Below are 18,309 nucleotides of genomic sequence, written 5' to 3' on the forward strand. Positions count from 1 at the left end.
TTCCTCATTATTTTCTTTTGTCACATTTCCCAACCCTCTGATTTATCATTAATCTTTGTCACATTGTATGTTTTTTCTTTAAATTTGATACTATCCTTAACTTCTTCGGTTAAACACGGTCGGTTTATCCCTTTCCCTTCTTCTTCACTGGGATATAGCTTTGCTGTGAGTCAATCTATAAATACCTGATAAAGCATAATTTGACAGTGCAGCAGTTATTGGTGTTATTGCAAGACAAAACTCCTTTAACAGGTTATATAAAAGATGCACAAAGAAACAATTTGGTGCTTAATTTGGTATACAATATAGTATTTAATCGTTGGCTTTGCACAGAGTGGTGTGAGATTTAGAAAATTTTACTTGGAAGCAGCTCCCACCTTGAGACTATGGCGTGTGTTTTGTGATTAGTTTGAGGTAGAATAGAGTCTAGGTGCTGTTATGTTTTTGAAGGTAATCTTCCCTTCAGAGGCTATACAAAGATAAAAATGAGACGTCATATTTTGGGGTTTCATTTCCAGCCTCAGGAAGCTGTGCACCTGCAGCAAACATGATCTCTATCAGGGATCCTTGCTGTAAGGGCTGCTTCGACTGAAGCTTAATCGAGTTTTTAACTTGTTAGTGCAATTTGGAAAATATGATTGTCACAATAGTGGTATTTATGATTTTTCTGTGTCTTTAGGGGTGTCCCACAGTTAAAGTGATATATTTGTAAAGGTGACATTCAGATATCTGACCCAAACTAACAAAAACAAGAAGTGCTAGAAAAGCAGTCAGTGATAATGAAACTACAGGACTGCCAATTGTTGCAAAAACCCATCTGGCTCACTAATGTAATTCAGGGAGGGAAATCCTTTTCTTACTTTACATAAACTGGCCTACGTGTGACTCCAGACTCACAGTAATGTGGTCAACTCTTAACTGCCCTCTTAACTAGTTCAGCAAGCCACAGACATCAAGCTCAATTCGGGATGGGCAACAAGTGTTGGCTTTGCCAATGACTCCCATATCCACAAAGAAAAAAACAGAAAATAATCTTAAGCAGGTTTGGTACTCTCAGTGGTAGAGAAACAGAGTTATGACTCTTCAGAATAGGCCATTGTAAGCCTTTCTTTTTGTGAGAGTCATAGAGATGAACAGCACAGAGACAGACCCTTTGGTCTAACTTGTCCATGCCGACCAGATATCCCAACCCAATCTAGTCCCATCTTCCAGCACCCGGCCCATATCCCTCCAAACCCTTCCTATTCATATACCCATCCAGATGCCTTTTAAATGTTGCAAATTGTACTAGCCTCCACCACTTCCTCTGGCAGCTCATTCCATACACTTATCACCCTCTGCGTGAAAATGTCCCCTCTCACACTAAATCTATGCCCTCTAGTTCTGGACTCCCCGCCCCCAGGGAAAAGACTTTGTCTATATATCCTATACATGCCCCTCATAATTTTGTAAACCTCTATAAGGTCACCACTCAGTCTCCAGTGCTCCAGGAAAAGAAACCCTAGCCTATTCAACCTCTCCTTATAGCTCAAATCCGATAAGAAGGAGACCAGAATAGCACGCAATATTCCAACAGTGGCCTAACCAATGTCCTGTACAGCCGCAACATGACCTCCCAACTCCTGTAGTCAATACTCTGACCAATAAAGGAAAGCATACCAAGTGCCTTCTTCACTATCTTGTCGACCCATGACTCCACTTTCAAGGAGCTATAACCTGCACTCCAAGGTCTCTTTGTTCAGCAACACTCCCTAGGCGGCACGGTGGTAGTGGGCGGCACGGTGGTTAGCACTGCTGCCTCACAGCGTCAGAGACCCAGGTTCAATTCCCGCCTCAGGCGACTGACTGTGTGGAGTTTGCACGTTCTCCCCGCGTCTGCGTGGGTTTCCTCCGGGTGCTCCGGTTTCCTCCCACAGTCCAAAGATGTGCAGGTTAGGTGAATTGGCCATCCTAAATTGCCCGTAGTGTTAGGTAAGGGGTAAATGTAGGGGTGTGGGTGGGTTGCGCTTCGGTGGGTCGGTGTGGACTTGTTGGGCCGAAGGGCCTGTTTCCACACTGTAAGTAATCTAATCTAATCTAATTAAGTGTATAAGTCCTGCTAAGATTTGCTTTCTCAAAATGCAACACCTCGCATTTATCTAAATTAAACTCCATCTGCCACTTTTCAGCCCATTGGTCCAGGAACATATATCGGAACGTTACTTGTTCCATTCCTACTCACGCCCCGTACCTCTTTGTCCAGTACATCAATAACTACTAATTTGTCTCCTGCTGTCACCCAGATCTAGAAAACATCATCAAATTTGTTCCCAATCTCTATCCTTCACCATCACATGGTCTATCATCAACACTTCCCTTCCTTGACCCCTTTGATTCTACTTCTGAAGATAAGCATTTCACTGATTTTTATGATATGCCCACTGACTCTCCCATGGGTGCATTGACTACACTTCTTCACACCCTAGAAGACTCAATTCCATTTTCCTAGTTTCTCCTGACTCTTCAACCTACTGCACTAACAAAAGCCATACTCAACTCAAAATGTTAATTCATTTTCTGTCTCCACAGATGCTGCCAGAGTGCAATGTATTTCCAGCATGTTCTTATTTTAGATTTCAAACATCTGCCAGTATTTTCATTACTAAGTAAATTGGTTCATCTGATTTTTATTAATGTCATTATGATGACTGATTTAGTGGCTATTCTGATAGTTCTCATGCTGGGTTTTGTGATGTGGTGGTAATGTTCCTATCTCTGGGTCAGAAGCTATGTTCAAGTCCCACCTGTTCCAGAGGTATCTCATAACATATCTGAACATGTTGATTAAAAGAAGTATCTAAAATCCTTATGCTCTGTTTAATTACAGCAGATTAAAGCTGCCTGAGTTCTTAATAATGACCTCTTTGAATATTAACTGTGTTAACCTGAACGTACAGCCCTGGCTTGAATGAAATCCCATCCATCCTCAGTGAGGTTTTTACCTGGTGAACTCACTGCTTTCATTAGCTTCTCCAGCCTCCAACACTGGCTTGATCTGGCACAGGTTGTGGTCACAACAGCAGCCACTGTTCCCAGTGGTGCTGCTGGACCTGATGTGTTGCAGACTCTCTGTCTTGACAGCAGCTCCTGGACACAGAGTGCAGGGGACTAATTGCCCTGGCACCAGAAATAGTATGGCTTGCCAGGCCAGCAGAACCAGGCTGACCCAGACTTTCCAACCAGTATGTGAGATTTAGATTAGATTCCCTACAGTATGGAAACAGGCCCTTTGGCCCAACAAGTCCATACCAATCCTCCGAAAAGTAACCCATCCATACCCATTTCCCTCTGACTAATGCACCTTACACTACAGGTAATTTAGCATGGCCGATCCACCAAACTTGCACATCTTTGAACTGTGGGAAGAAATCGGAGCACCCGGAGGAAACCCACGCAGACATGGGGAGAATGTGCAAACTCCACACAGACAGTCACCCAAGGCTGGAATTGAACTCAGGTCCCTGGCGCTGTGAGGTTGCAGTGCTAACCACTGTGCTGCCCAACGTGCTGCCCTGAGGACACTTCCAGCACAATGAATCATGGCCAATCTATGTCAGAAAACCTGATGAAGCATTTGAATAACTTGAGAAAAGCTTCAGGGAAAATGTGTTTTGTCTGCTGTTATTTAAGAGATTTTTAAAATTCTGACATCAAAAATAAAATTTTTTATAGCAAAATGTTTATTGATACCAAAAATCCAATAATTGCCAACTGTGCATTGCCACCTCCGATCTCTCTAAGTCTGTCATGCATATACCAATAAAAAAGCCAATTAAAAGTTTAACTTTTTTAAATTTGACTTTGCTGAAACAGTTTTGCATTTACCAGTACATTCCTCCGTTCAATTCTATTCATTATTATGTGTGCACAAGCTTTTGATGTTGCTCTTTTCATGGGTGTCAGCAGAGTTGGAAGTTTCATAGAGCATTATTTAATAATAACTTGATAACAACATTTATGAATTCAGTTACGTCAATTAATGCCTTTCAGTGACGGTCTTAATTACTCACTGGTCTTTTCATGGACTTATAAACTTGATTCTGTAGCTCCCCCTGTTTGGGCATTAACTGGTCTATAAAACCCTGATAAGGGAGGCAGGAAAAATGTGAAATTTTTGGCCAGAAATAAGCCAACTGCTATATTTGGATAAATGAATAATAAGTGTTTTTTCATCACACCTGAGGCAAGTGTTTAGTTCTTTGCATATTTGACTAAGGAGATGAATGCCCCACTTGAGAGTTTGCCCTGAGTCATGTCACAAGGAAAACCAGACCTTAATCAGACCTTGGAGAAAGGGAGGACTGCAGATGCTGGAGATCAGAGCTGAAAAATGTGTTGCTGGAAAAGAACAGCAGGTCAGGCAGCATCCAAGGAGCAGGAGAATCGACGTTTCGGGCATAAGCCCTTCTTCAGGAATGAGGAGGCTGTGCCAAGCAGGCTAAGATAAAAGATAGGGAGAAGGGAGTTAGGGGAGGGGCGGTGGAAGGAGGTTAAGGTGAGCATGTTAGGCTGGAGAGGGGGTGGGGCGGAGAGGTCGGGAAGAAGATTGCAGGTCAAGAAGGCAGTGCTGAGTCCGAGGGTTGGGACTGAGAAAAGGTGGGGGGAGGGGAAATGAAAAAGCTGGAGAAATCTGCATTCATCCCTTGTGGTTGGAGGGTTTGTAGGCGGAAGGTTAGGCGCTCTTCCTCCAGACGTCATGTTGCCATGGTCTGGCGATGGAGGAGGCCAAGGACCTGCATGTCCTTGGCGGAGTGGGAGGGGGAGTTAAAGTGTTCAGCCATGGGGCGGTTGGGTTGGTTGGTGCGGGTGTCCCAGGGGTGTTCTCTGAAACGTTCCGCAAGTAGGCGGCCTGTCTCCCCAATGTATAGGAGGCCACATCGGGTGCAGCGGATGCAGTAAATGATGTGTGTGGAGGTGCAGGTGAATTTGTGATGGATATGGAAGGATCCCTTGGAGCCTTGGAGGGAAGTGAGGAGGGAGGTGTGGGTGCAAGTTTTGCATTTCTTGTGGTTGCAGGTGAAGGTGCCAGGAGTGGAAGTTAGATTGGTGGGGGTGTGAACCTGACGAGGGAGTGGTCTTTCCAGAACGCTGATAGGGGAGGAGAGGGAAATATATCCTGGGTGGTGGGATCTGTTTGGAGGTGGCAGAAATAACAAAGGATGATACGATGTATCTGGAGGTTGGTGGGGTGGTAGGTGAGGACCAGTGGGGTTCTGTCCTGGTGGCGATTGGAGGGACGGTGTTCAAGGGCGGTGGAGGAGATGCGGTGGAGAGAATCGTCAACCACGTCTGAGGATAGCTGTGGGAGTTGGTTGGTTTATAGCTACCTAGATTTCACCTCCTCCCACCCTGTCCCCTGTAAAAACGCCACCCCATATTCCCAATTCCTTCACCTCCGCCACATCTGCTCCCAGGAGGACCAATTCCAATACCGAACAACCCAGATGGCCTCCTCTTAGATTAGATTAGATTACTTACAGTGTGGAAACAGGCCCTTCGGCCCAACAAGCCCACACCAACGCTCCGAAGAGCAACCCACCCAGACCCATTCCCCTACATTTACCCCTTCACCTAACACTACGGGCAATTTTAGCATAGCCAGTTCACCTAACCTGCAATTTTTGGACAGTGGGCGGAAACCGAAGCACCCAGACGAAACCCACGCAGACACAGGGAGAATGTGCAAACTCCACACAGACAGTTGCCTGAGGCAGGAATTGAACTCGGGTCTCAGGTGCTGTGAGGTAGCAGTGCTAACCACTGTGCCACCGTGCTGCCCACTTCAAAGACGCAATTTCCCCTCAGACGTGGTTGACGATGCTCTCCACCGCATCTCCTCCACTTCCCACTCCTCTGCCCTTGAACCCTTCTTCTCCAAACACCACCAGGACAGAACCCTACTGGTCCTCACCTACCACCTCACCAACCTCCAGATACATCGTATCATCCTTTGTCATTTCTGCCACCTCCAAACAGACCCCACCACCAAGGATATATTTCCCTCCCCACCCCTATCAGCATTCCAGAAAGACCATCCGCAACTCCCTCATCAGGTCCTCACCCCCCACCAACCCAACCTCCACTCCCGGCACCTTCCCCTGCAACCGCAAGAAATGCAAAACTTGCGCCCACACCTCCCTCACTTCCCTCCAAGGCCCCAAGGGATCCTTCCATATCCATCACAAATTTCACCTACACCTCCACACACATCATTTACTGCATCCGCTGCACCTGATGTGGCCTCCTCTACATTAGGGAGACAGGCCGCTTACTTGCGGAATGTTTCAGAGAACACCTCTGGGACACCCGCACCAACCAACCCAACCGCGCCATGGCTGAACACTTTAACTCCCCCTCCCACTCCACCAAGGACATGCAGGCCCTTGGCCTCCTCCATCACCAGACCATGGCAACATGACGCCTGGAGGAAGAGCGCCTCATCTTTGCCTGTGAACCCTCCAACCACAAGGGATGAATGCAGATTTCTCCAGCTTCCTCATTTCCCCTGCCCACCACCTTTTCTCAGTCCCAACCCTCAGACTCAGCACCGCCTTCTTGACCTGCAATCTTCTTCCTGATCTCTCTGCCCCCAACCCCTCTCCGGCCTATCACCCTCACCTTAACCTCCTTCCACCTATCACATTCCCAACGCCCCTCCCCCAAGTCCCTTCTCCCTACCTTTTATCTTAGCCTGCTTGGCACAGCCTCCTCATTCCTGAAGAAGGGCTTATGCCCGAAACGTCGATTCTCCTGCTCCTTGGATGCTACCTGACCTGCTGCTCTTTTCCAGCAACACATTTTTCAGCTTAATCAGGTCTTGGAATCACCTGCAACCTACAGTTTTAAATTTATTTTATATTTATTTACTTGAACATGAATCTGGAGGAGAATAGAGTGTTTCTCTCGACCCCGCATTGTACCCACTTCCTTTTCCTACCATTACTCCTGACCCCCAGCACTGGCCTCCTGTGCTGACCCACAATTTTCCACCAGTCCCTGAGTCCCCGAATACTTCAGACCCTGACTGGGAACACGAAACCTCCCCTCCCCTCAGCTCTAGCTTTGACTTTGCAATGATAATCAAATCCGACCAAGGATCCCCTTACCAGACCATCGCTGAACCACAAGCAGGAGGCTTGATAGTGCAAACAGCACAGTTTGATACTTTGTTGCCTCTGTTATAGCCAATACTGTGGCTCAGTAGCTGCATTCTGTTCAAAATTTCAATTATGAAAACATGGCAGACAAAACTCTTCTTCAAAGTGTTATTTTTAAGTTTTTCAGCTTTTAATGCTTATTCTCTTGAAAAAGTTTGCAACATTTGGTCATGTTCAAGAATTATTAGAGTTCTGAGGAAAAATGTAACTTTTAACACTGCAGTTGAAGGCAGATCCTTTCTAATCACTTTATTAACCCCTTGTCTGGTTTGAAATGTTATGGCTCGATTGTTTCCTCAGCCTTGAAACCCACAGCCTTCCCTCTGGAATAGTTGGCATAGTGGCAGTTGTACAACTTGGCACTCACCTTTGGAGATCCTGACACCTGCCCTGAGTTCCAGCGTTTCCAATGAAAGTTCCGTCAGCCTCTGACAGTTATCAACTCCCTCCTCCCTGCCCCAAATACTGTCACCCCTCATTGCTGATTCCCCTCTGGGAATGCTCTCCAGTCATGAAATTATTTTCAATCCTGCCTCATACCAAGCCCATTGATTTCAAGGTCCAAGGTTAGATTCCAATAACTCATGGTAAAATCTACATTTTAGTTTAAAGTTCATCATGTGCTTTTATTGTATTTTACTGAACCCTAACCTACTCATACTCATGTTTGAGCTGAACATTAACTCTTTGGTTCAATTTCTATAAACTAATGTCTCTGTGGTACCATTACAGAAAGAACAACTCCTTGGAGGACCATTTCGATTGAACCTTTACCCTAGGGAATACTTTGATAATAACCCCTACAGGACTGAAAAAATCTTGCCTCCACTAAAGGAGGTACCCCCAATGAAAAAGATAGAAGCACCTTTTAAACCTCCTTCTCCTGGAAAATCAGTATGTATTTGATTTCACAATTTCAGTTAGTGTCAACTTGCTGTAACAGGGACAGAAATACACTTGGAGAGGCACTGTGTTAAGAGGCAGCAATGAAGGTGGGGCAAGAAATTTGGAGAGAAAAAAAGGATGTTGGAGGTTGGAGATGAGATGTCTGCAGGAACAGAGGATGGGCTTTTTGAAGTGGAGGGAATAACAAAGCTGGGGCCAAATCCTAAAGAGAGAGAACCAGCCAGCATGGGGATCAGGAAGTGTATTTGGTTGGTTAGTTGTTGAGTGGGAATGGCGTGAAATGGCAGGAGGTGGGTCTTAATGGTGTGATGAACCTGGAAACAGAATGATAAGAGGGAAATTAGGGAAAGTTATAGGTTTCAGGTCCTGGGTTGAGGAAGTTGCGGGGCCATTTGATTAGGTGAGAAAGGAAAAGGATAAAATATGACAGAGACAGTTGAATTATTGATTTTAATCTCACTGACAAAGCAATGAATGGACCCTTCACATTTGACCAAGATGGGGCTTTTAGAAGGTAGAAAGGATGGGTTTGAGGAAACAGAGATAAGAACCTTGGGATAGGGCAGAAAAGGAGTGGGGGGTGATCCTCACATTGCAGGTTGCCCAGAATTAAATTCGGCTTATGTAAATGTGTTTAAGATTCAGGCTTGAAGAATGTGTAAATTAACTGATGACTGATGCCAGGCTTTGTTTAAATTTTAAACCCAATGGTTTGATTCTCAATTTGTCAACGCATTGCTAAATTCAAAGAGACTTTACCAAAAAATCAGTTTATAAATTAAAACAGCAGGTTTTGAGAATTCTACATAAAATTCTACATAACAATTCTACATAAAATCTGTGCGTGATGCAGCAGGATATGACTTTAGCAGTTATGTCCAGAGATCAATAATGAATATGTTAATACAAACTGAATCAACCTGAAAACTCAATTGACTGATTACAATAGTTGGAAATAAACATCGCACAAAGTTGATAATGTGACTATAAAAACGACTTCACATTGCCAACTAACGGCCAATGTATGCAGCTGTATCATGACAATCGATTCTGCTCCTGACAAAGTTGAAATTCCCCACCATTAATTTTTGGAATTGATGTACAAGGATTAACAAAAATTATAACAGGAAATTCATGCCTACACAATCTTTTGATACAATGCTGATCTATGTACTCATCTGAATAAGAAAAATGTTATTTATTTATCTATTACCCTGTTTTAATTTATCAATGAACTGGTAGCTCCATAGTAAGGTTCTATTTTTCATATGTGTTTGTTCCAAGCACAAAGTGCCCATCACATAAAGGTTGCTGGATTCAGATTTCTGAAGAGTTCATCCCAAAAACATTCACAGAAAGCAGTTGTTTTCCTTTCTATGGTGCTAAGTGAGAAGATCTTGATATTATTTCAATGTCCAATTATTTATGATTGTTCGATCGGACAGAATCTCTTAGGGACATGGATTATGTGGGCTGCGCTGAGGATGTGGCAAAATTACAGAAGAAATCCAGCAAGGCTTATCTTGAGGTTGAGAGCAACTTGCTGCAAACTTTATCTAATTTTGAGAGTATCAAGAACAAGATTCTTGATTGACAGTGACGAGTTGCCCATGAAGAGGGATTTTTGCTTGTTAACAACCTCATTAAGCACAGCTTTCACCTTATTAATGTGCAACTTGCTACCCTCCAAACTGCTGCGACCAAACTAGACTCTAAGGTTTCTCAATGGAAGTCAGAGTGGGTACTTGGTGTTACATTTCAAGAAGGACCAAGGAGGCCAAAGAGTTAAACAGCAGGAGCTTCATTATGGAGGTGTTTACTCTGCAGACATCAAGATTAGATGAAGCCATGTCCCTCAAATGGGCAATGGTGCCATGTGATTGGACTGTTAAAATGACAGTGCATCATACATACACAGATGCACAAGACCTGGTAATTTCAGCTGGCTGCAGAGAGCCTCCATGTTGCTCACCATGCAGTAGCATTTTGGGGCACCATCCATAGGTACCAGCCACATTCACCCTTAGTCCATGGCCACCACATCTGATATTTGCTTACACCTCAGGATCCTCATGCCACTTTCTGATTCACATGCAGGTTACTCAAGAAGCATAGGCCTGCATTGCATAGTGCACTAGCAACTGACATTGAAAGCTCCTGCAAGGACACTTTGTACGAGGGGTCAGGAACCCAACTCAAGTTGAACTGCATCTATTTCAAACCCACCGACTCCCACAGCTACCTGGATTACACATCCTTCCAACGCCACCCCTCCCCCCCTCACCTACATCCAAGGCCCCAAAAGATCTATTCACATCCGGCAGAGATTTTCCTGCATATCCACCCACCTCACATACTGTATCCGTTGCTATCGATGTGTTCCCCTCTACATTGGGGAGACAGGATGCCAACTTGCGGAGCGTTTCAGGGAACATCTTTGTGACAAATCCACCAAAACAACTCTAATGCCCTGTAACCGACCACTTTGACACCACCCTGCAACCTCCAATTCCTCTAAGGACATGCAAGTCCTGGGCAGATCCAAGCCACTTGACAACTGGAGGAAGAATGCCTTATCTTTCACCTTGGGACCCTCCAACCACACGGCATCAACATTGACTTCACCAGTTTCCAAATCTCCTCTCCACCCACCTCATTGTAGATCCAACCATCCAACTCGGCACCACCCTCTTGACCTATCCTACCTATCTTCCTTCCCACCTATCCATTCCACCCTCCCCTCCGACCTATCACCATCACCCCCTGACCTGCATCTGCCTATCACCTTCCCAGCTACCTTCTCCCCAGCCCCACCTCCACCCTTCTATTTATCTCTCAGCTTCCTTCCCCACCCCCGACATTCCTGATGAAGGGCTTATGCTCAAAACGTTGACTCTCCTGCTACTCAGATGCTGCCTGCTGTGCTTTTCCAGCACCATATTTTTTGACTTAGACTCTCCAGCATCGCAGACCTCACTACTAGGCTGCACCTCAGGCCTGCTCTCTTCGTGCTTGCTCATTAACCTACATGCTTACAGCAGGCAGCTTGCCTTACTGGTCAGCAGTCCTCAGTCAATATGTCCAGTCTCACTCCTGTATGATGTGGCAGCAAAATCATTGCACGTTTTAGGTGAAGGACCTCCCTGAAGTCAATGGAAGCATCTGTCAGTCAGGAGTCCAATCACATTAAGTCAAGGACACACTCTAATACCAGTCCAGAAGATTGGTCGTGGTCAGGATGCTCTTTGTCAGGGGAGTCACTGTCTCTGTAGACCAGGGAGTGGGTAACTGTCAGTCCTGTAGCTCCATAGCAGCCAGCTGGGGAAGTAGGGCTGACCTGGTCAGGGCTATACACAGGCATCTGTCAGGGGTTTTGGCACTGCTCATCTGGGCTTGTCTGGTGAAGTTGTTCCATGGGTGGGACACAGTCAGGCTATCAGGTCCTGCCAGCAACCTTTTAAATGTGGCGGGGTGCCAGGGATGCTGGTGTTGTTTCAGGAACAGCAAATGGTAAGATGGGGCTAGAATCAGGTGACGGCGGTGGGATAGGTAGTTAGTGAGATGAGAGTAGTAAGATATAGCGAGAGATTTTGCCAGGACTCGCAGTGAGAATCTCTCTGAGCTGCACAGCAAAACCTAACCAAAAAAACATAAGATTCAGACCGTGGATTCTATACAAAGTTTCCTGTCAACAATTTCAACAGCATCCACAAATCTTCAATTTATAATTCCGTTTTTAATAATGTATTCATTTTTTCCCTTTTATGTTCTTTTTCTCTTTGTTTTAGCTTGGCGGCATGAAGGCAGGTGCCTTTGATGTTTATCCAGCTCATTTCAGTACTTTAATGAAAGATGCAAAAGAAAGCCAAAAAGTTGGTAAGGGTTTAGTGTTTAGACCCAATGCCGGACCGAAGAGCAGGCCAGTTAAAAGTGTGCTTGCAACAAATATCAACAGGTAAGTAATGGCACCTAATTAGCTAAATTGTTAGTCAAATGTGTTTATGTTATATAAATAATGAGATGTATACAAACCAGCAATCTTCATTTTGAGCATTTTTGAGCAAGAGTTTGCTGACAACTACAACTTTGGGGAATATGCATGTGTACTAATCCAGGAACACGCACACTCACTATTCCAGACACTGTGTCATCATGTAGAATGTACATGTGACGTCATTCACAGTTTTCACATTGAAACGCCAGCACGGAGGTCAGCAGCAGAGAGTCAGGATGCAGGAGGAGGGAATCAGAGGCTAGGGGAGCCAATTAGTGGGGAGAGATTTGAAGGGGAAAGGAGAGTGAGGACCTAGAGATGTCCAGAGACCTGGTGATGAACAGCACTGCTCTTTAGTGAAGCCTTCTGAGAGGTTCACCTATAAACCGTCCTGGTGAAACAAAGATAATGTTTCCTTCGCGATGGCAACAAGAGACTGTCCTAACTGATGAAGACAGCTTGGACAGAGCTAGCTATGGAAGTCAGAACCATGAGTGTCTCAAGACATTCTGAGTCCAGACCAGAAGAGGTTGAATGATCCCCTTCCCGTAAGAATATGGGCCAGTATTGCAGGTTGGCACTGCAGAGGACAATTACACAGGAGGTTCCGTGTGAGGCATCTGATGAGAGATGCAATCAATGTGCAGTCAATGTCTATCACTTCATTACAGCCACCACTACTGGCACCATACACCTGCCAGGGTTCCGACTGTTACCATAAAAGGAGGTTACAATACTCAGCAATGTGCTCATCTTCAGGTCACTGACCTTCCATCACAACTAGGATCTGATAGCTCTTCACCAAAACTTCGATACCAAAGGCTTGAATGGGACAAAGAAGCAGCCAAAACAGATGGCTAATTGAGTGGTGTCAATTTTGAATTGAGCCCTGATTGCTTGCCCTGAACTCAGATTTTCTAGCATCAGTCAGAGTGGCTGCCTTGCTCCAGCAATCCAGTCAGGCTTCACCACTAACATTGCCAGTGTTTTGTAACAACGAGCCAGACTGCATATAACTGAGACTGTTCGTAGGCTGTTCAACATGGAGAGTGATCAACCTTCACATTGTTATTGTTTAAACAAAGAGACAACAAGGCTATAAAGGAACCAAGTAACATAAAGATGTTTGTATTCACCAGAAGTTGGACGAAAGAGTTTATCCCATTAGGTTCATGCCTCATTTATATCTGTGAAATGTCTGTGAAAACACATGTTTCCCATTTTTAGCTAATAGAATTGTGCCCATGAATATAATTCCATTAGCTATTAATCAGTGTTTAACGACATGCTATTAAATGCAAAATATATCAGGAAACCAGACGCACCTAAAAGGTTCAGAGAACATAATTTAACCCTCTGTCTGAGAACTGAGGTGTTGCCTCTTGCACAATTAAGCTCCCCACTCTTAATTCTAAAGGCTTTAGGTGGGTCTAAAAACTTGCACCAAAATTTCAGATCTGTGAATGTGACAAACTTTGAACTACGCAGGGAATTTAATGCCCATATGCCCTGCTGGGGACGGGAAAGGATAGATTCAAGAATTGTTCTAGTTTACCTAATAAAATCTGGCGTGACCCTGGACTATTTAGGATCTATAAGTGGCCAGCAGGAAGGTTGGGCATGCCATGTGGCAGGCTGTCTGGCCTATTATAGCCGCCTGCCTGCAGCCTAGAGTTGGTTAGGCACACTCATCTGATGAGCTCTGCCAGCAGCAAGGATGATCCCATCCCTAACCCCTTGCCCCATAAAACAACTGCCTCTTGCTGGGTTCTGCCTGACTGCCTCTGAGAAGGCACCCAACTTAGCTACACCCTGAGGCCTCCATAGGTCCTCTTCATCTGGACCAATTGGAGTCCCAACAATCACCACTGCTCCTTCTGGTTCCATTGAGATTGAAGAACTGTCAAGTAATCAAAAGCAGGATATTCACATGGAATGCCTTGTAAACCCTGACAGCTAACTGCCTGATGGGGATATGATCCGACTTTGTGTCTAGGAAATGGATGAAGGTGTATTGGTTATGGGTCTCCAGCATGACCATTAAATTCAGGGTAACTACGTTTCACTGTCCAGCAATGCCTTCATTTCCATTTCCAGCTTGTTCTGTTTTCATTTTTGTTTAACTGATATGATTGAGTGTATTGACAAATATACAGGATTTTCGAGAGTAATCCAGTTGATCTGCTGTTAATAGATGTCAAATAAGAATTTGATAAAGTATCATAATATTACACCCCATGAAATAAAATTCAGTGTTAGCATAGATACAAAAATACCTGAGTGACAGGAAACAGAAGGTAGTGGTGACTGATTATTTTTAAGACCGGAGGGAGATATACTGTTGGATTCTGCAAGACTCAGACCATTGCTGTTTCTGATCTGGTTATGTTCCTATCTGTGGCCTCAACACCCAGCTCACTCACAGATAGGTAGCGTCCAGAGTTGAAGTTTTGTTTTACCCCCAAGTATGACCTCACCCATCCAGCCAATGGACCCAACAGGTCATTGTAACCTTTAAAACTTATGGCACCTTTAGACATTTCAGCCACATTATCAACGTCAAGGAAATAAACAGTTCAATCATAGTCTGTGATTGCTCCAAGAAATTCAACATTTTTACATTGAAAGGGACTAGTGAGGCTTCAAATGCCAGGGTATGAGAACTGTCAGGAAACAGTTTGGCCCGAGGTTATGAAGGATTTCTCAGAGTTCCCAATGTTAATGTTGAGATAGCCTTGATTGTTGAGCTGGAAAATCAAGTTGAAGGGGAGGAATTTGAAGACCTGACCATAAGTTGGAGGATTTGAGCTATAGGGAAAGGCTGAATAGGAGGGGCTGTTTTTCCTGGAGAGTCGGAGGCTGAGGGATAACCTTATAGAGGTTTATAAAATCATGGGAGGAGAAAGATATAAAAGGGCCATAAGGGGCAACTTTTTCACACCGAGTATGTGCATGTATGGAATAAGCTGCCAGAGGAAGTGGTGAAAATTGGTACAATTACAGCATTTAAAAGGCATCTGGATAGGCATATGAATAGGAAAGGTTTCGATGGATATAGGCCAAGTACTGGCAAATGGGACTAGATTAGATCGGGATGTCTGGTTTGCATGGACAGAGGGTCTGTTTCTGTGCTGTACATCTCTATGACTCTATCTCTCTAAGACCATAACCATATGATCTCAGGAACTGTTTCAATCTCATTAGACAGAACTAATTGGTGAAACTGGTGATACAGAGGGGGAGGAGGAGAGAGAGAACTAAGAAGCTCCATTTACAACAAAGCTGATGGTATATCTCATGAAATGATAATAAAGGTGACAGACAATGAGACAAATATGGAAAGAATCATTGTCTTGACAGAAAGTGACACTGCTATTGCTCTTATAGAGACATAGAGTCATACAGCATGAAAACAGACCCTTCCATGCCAAACATCATCCCAAACTAATCTAGTCTCACCTGCCAGCACATGGGTTCCTTTGAAAGGGTTTCTTTGAAACCATTCCTATTCATTTACCCATCCAGATGCCTTTTAAATACTGTAATTATACCAGCCTCCACCACTTCCTCTGGCAGCTTATTCCATACACACACATACTCTGCGTGAAAAAGTTGCCCCTTTTGGCCCTTTTATATCTTTCTCCTCTCACCCTAAACCTATGCTCTCTAGTTCTGTTCTAGTTCTAGCTCCTGGCCCATATCCCTCCAAACCTTTCCTATTTATATATCTATCCAAATGTCTTTTAAACGTTGTACTTGTACCCACATCCACTACTTCCTCAGGGTAATTATTCCACACGTGAACCACCCTCTGTGTAAAAGGTTTGCCTCTTATATCTTTTTTAAATCTCTCTCCTCTCACCTTAAAAGAGTGCCTCCTAGTCTTGAAATCCCCCATCCTCGGGAAAAGACAACCACCATTAACTCTATCTCTACCTCTCATTATTTTGTAAATTTCTATCTTGATTGGGAGCATTACAAAATTCAAAAGCAAAAGGGGAATCATTCAGAAATAACACCTCTTTTTCCTACTGCTACATCAGGATTAAAATCCACCTTGCTCACTCCCTCCACGTCTATTGGAGAAAACTTTGTCCAACTTCACATTACATTAAGGGTCAATGTTATGCCATTTTCTATATTTTAAAGTACACTTCACTATTTCACCACTTGAAAGTCTTCATTTTGTATTTTAAATAAAACATTGTTTTCAGTGAATTTTACCTGCTTGTCTGCTGTATGAGAAGTTTGATTGGCTGAAACCTGTTTCAAAATTAGGGGTCACCTATTGAAATCAGAAATAAGGAGTTTTTTTCTCACAGTGAGGGTCACGAATCTTTGGAACCTTCTTCCTCACCAGCCAGTGAAAACAAAGTCTGAATTGTTTTAAAGAAAGTTGGAGAGATACTCTCTTGTTTATCAAGAATCTATCTCCAAGAAATGTCTTGGGAATAGCAGGAATGTGGAGCTATCTGATATCATTGAGTGGCAGGGCAGGTTTGAGGAGCCATGTCCTATTTATGGTCCTTATTCATATGTTTGCATGTACAATCCATATAATGTTCAGAAAACCATCTAATGGCTCAAATGACCTATCTCTGCTGTAAATCTCAGTAAACAACAGACAGAGAAATTCATGTATGCCCAAGTGAGGGTTGTTGTTTTTTCACAACTCTCAAAACGGCTTGGGATCAAGTGTGCAAGTAAAGTGATTAGATGCTATTGGGAATTGCCAAACTTAGGGGCAAATCTAATCAAAATGGTTCCATGAGAACAAGATGGTTATTTTCTCAGGACTTAGATTTGAAGAAATATTGTCTGGAAATATTAATTTCATGTTTTGTGTGCCTTTACAGTACAAACATTTCTAATTCATTTTCTTTGCAGGGTGGTGAACAACTTGAACTACAAGACTGTCGATCGTGTAATGGTTTACTAATGAAAGGATGCATGGTTTGCAGTGTAAAAGTTTTCAGCCATGGTAAAGCCATCTTGCAAGTCAAGTGTATGCTGAAAATACTCTACAGAATATTCCTGTCGTATCTCATTAACCCTTTTAAAACAAAATGGAGTTTGGAAATCTCTCATTCTGAGCCACTTTGGTGAAATTATTGGTTTTTATTGTAAATACTGTACTGCTATAACTAAACTACATTTTTGACCTTTTTTTACTTCCTCTCTTCATTCAGATAAGAAAATAAATCAGTGCCATTGTCACTCTGTCTGTGGCTCATATTGAGGCTGAATATCTAATGGCCTGGATAGACAAGTGTGATGCTGGAAAAGCACAGCAGGTCATGCAGCATCCGAGGAGCAGGAAAATCGATGTTTCGGGCAAAAGCTCTTCATCAGGAATCGGGCTATTGCCCAAAACGTCGATTTTCCTGCTCTCAGATGCTGCCTGACCTGCTGTGCTTTTCCAGCACCACACTCTCAACTCGAATCTCCAGCATCTGCAGTCCTCACTTTTGCCTAAGGACAAAGAACAGACAGATCACTCATTAGAGAGCTGGAATTTGAGGTGAAAATAACATCCACAAGCTTTCTGTCCCAAGTAAATTCTGGCCAAAGAGCTCAAATGGGAACATGATTATTAGCATGACTGTGTTGCTGGGTTAGAAATCAAGCATTATAAACTCATGATTGAGAAACAAGAGTTCAGATCCCACCACGAACTCCACCTGGGTCACCTTACCTCGTCTGACTTGTATGTGAGAGAAGATTCACAGCAAGATTAACTGCCTCTGAAATAAACTAGCAAGTCACTCAGTTAAAGGCAATTAGGGAATGTGCAGGAGGGGACTGCTAGTGGCAAACTGACTATTAGACAAGCTTGCCTTTGGGTTGCCAACAACAGAGTCCAGTGGATTGATTATCGATTGCATGAGATTCTCGGAGAAAATGACCCATGTAGGTTAGTATGTAGAAATGGGTAGATAAACTGAAATTGCAGGGCTCTCAGGCTGACAAGCAGATGTTACCTTGCTTAGTCTGAAGGTGGCTAAAAGTTTATTAATGCCACTTGCAGTAAAATATGGAAACTATCTTTATATGCTGATGTCATTGCGTTTAAAGGAAATAGCAGTAGATAATGAGATGATAACCAGTTTACAGGAGGAAGAATTGTTAATGGAAGCATCATTGCACAGACAGAATTATGGAAACTAGGAGCAGGAGCAGGTCATTGGCCCTTCAAGCCTGCTGTACCATTCA

General features: G+C 43.8%; 1 protein-coding gene across 1 annotated transcript in view; it reads left to right on the plus strand.

Annotated features, from left to right (window-relative positions):
* cfap96 (cilia and flagella associated protein 96) overlaps positions 1 to 17,387 on the plus strand; it is a 34,160-nt gene extending 16,773 nt beyond the window's left edge. The window contains exons 5-7 of the mRNA XM_072591731.1: positions 7,929 to 8,090; positions 11,891 to 12,057; positions 16,984 to 17,387. Coding sequence (XP_072447832.1) covers positions 7,929 to 8,090; positions 11,891 to 12,057; positions 16,984 to 17,035 — 381 coding nt within the window. The 3' untranslated portion in view covers positions 17,036 to 17,387. The remainder of the gene's footprint in view (positions 1 to 7,928; positions 8,091 to 11,890; positions 12,058 to 16,983) is intronic.
* Positions 17,388 to 18,309: the final 922 nt, after the last annotated feature.

The sequence above is a fragment of the Chiloscyllium punctatum genome, chromosome 2 (assembly GCF_047496795.1).
Source record: "Chiloscyllium punctatum isolate Juve2018m chromosome 2, sChiPun1.3, whole genome shotgun sequence".
NCBI lineage: Eukaryota > Metazoa > Chordata > Chondrichthyes > Orectolobiformes > Hemiscylliidae > Chiloscyllium > Chiloscyllium punctatum.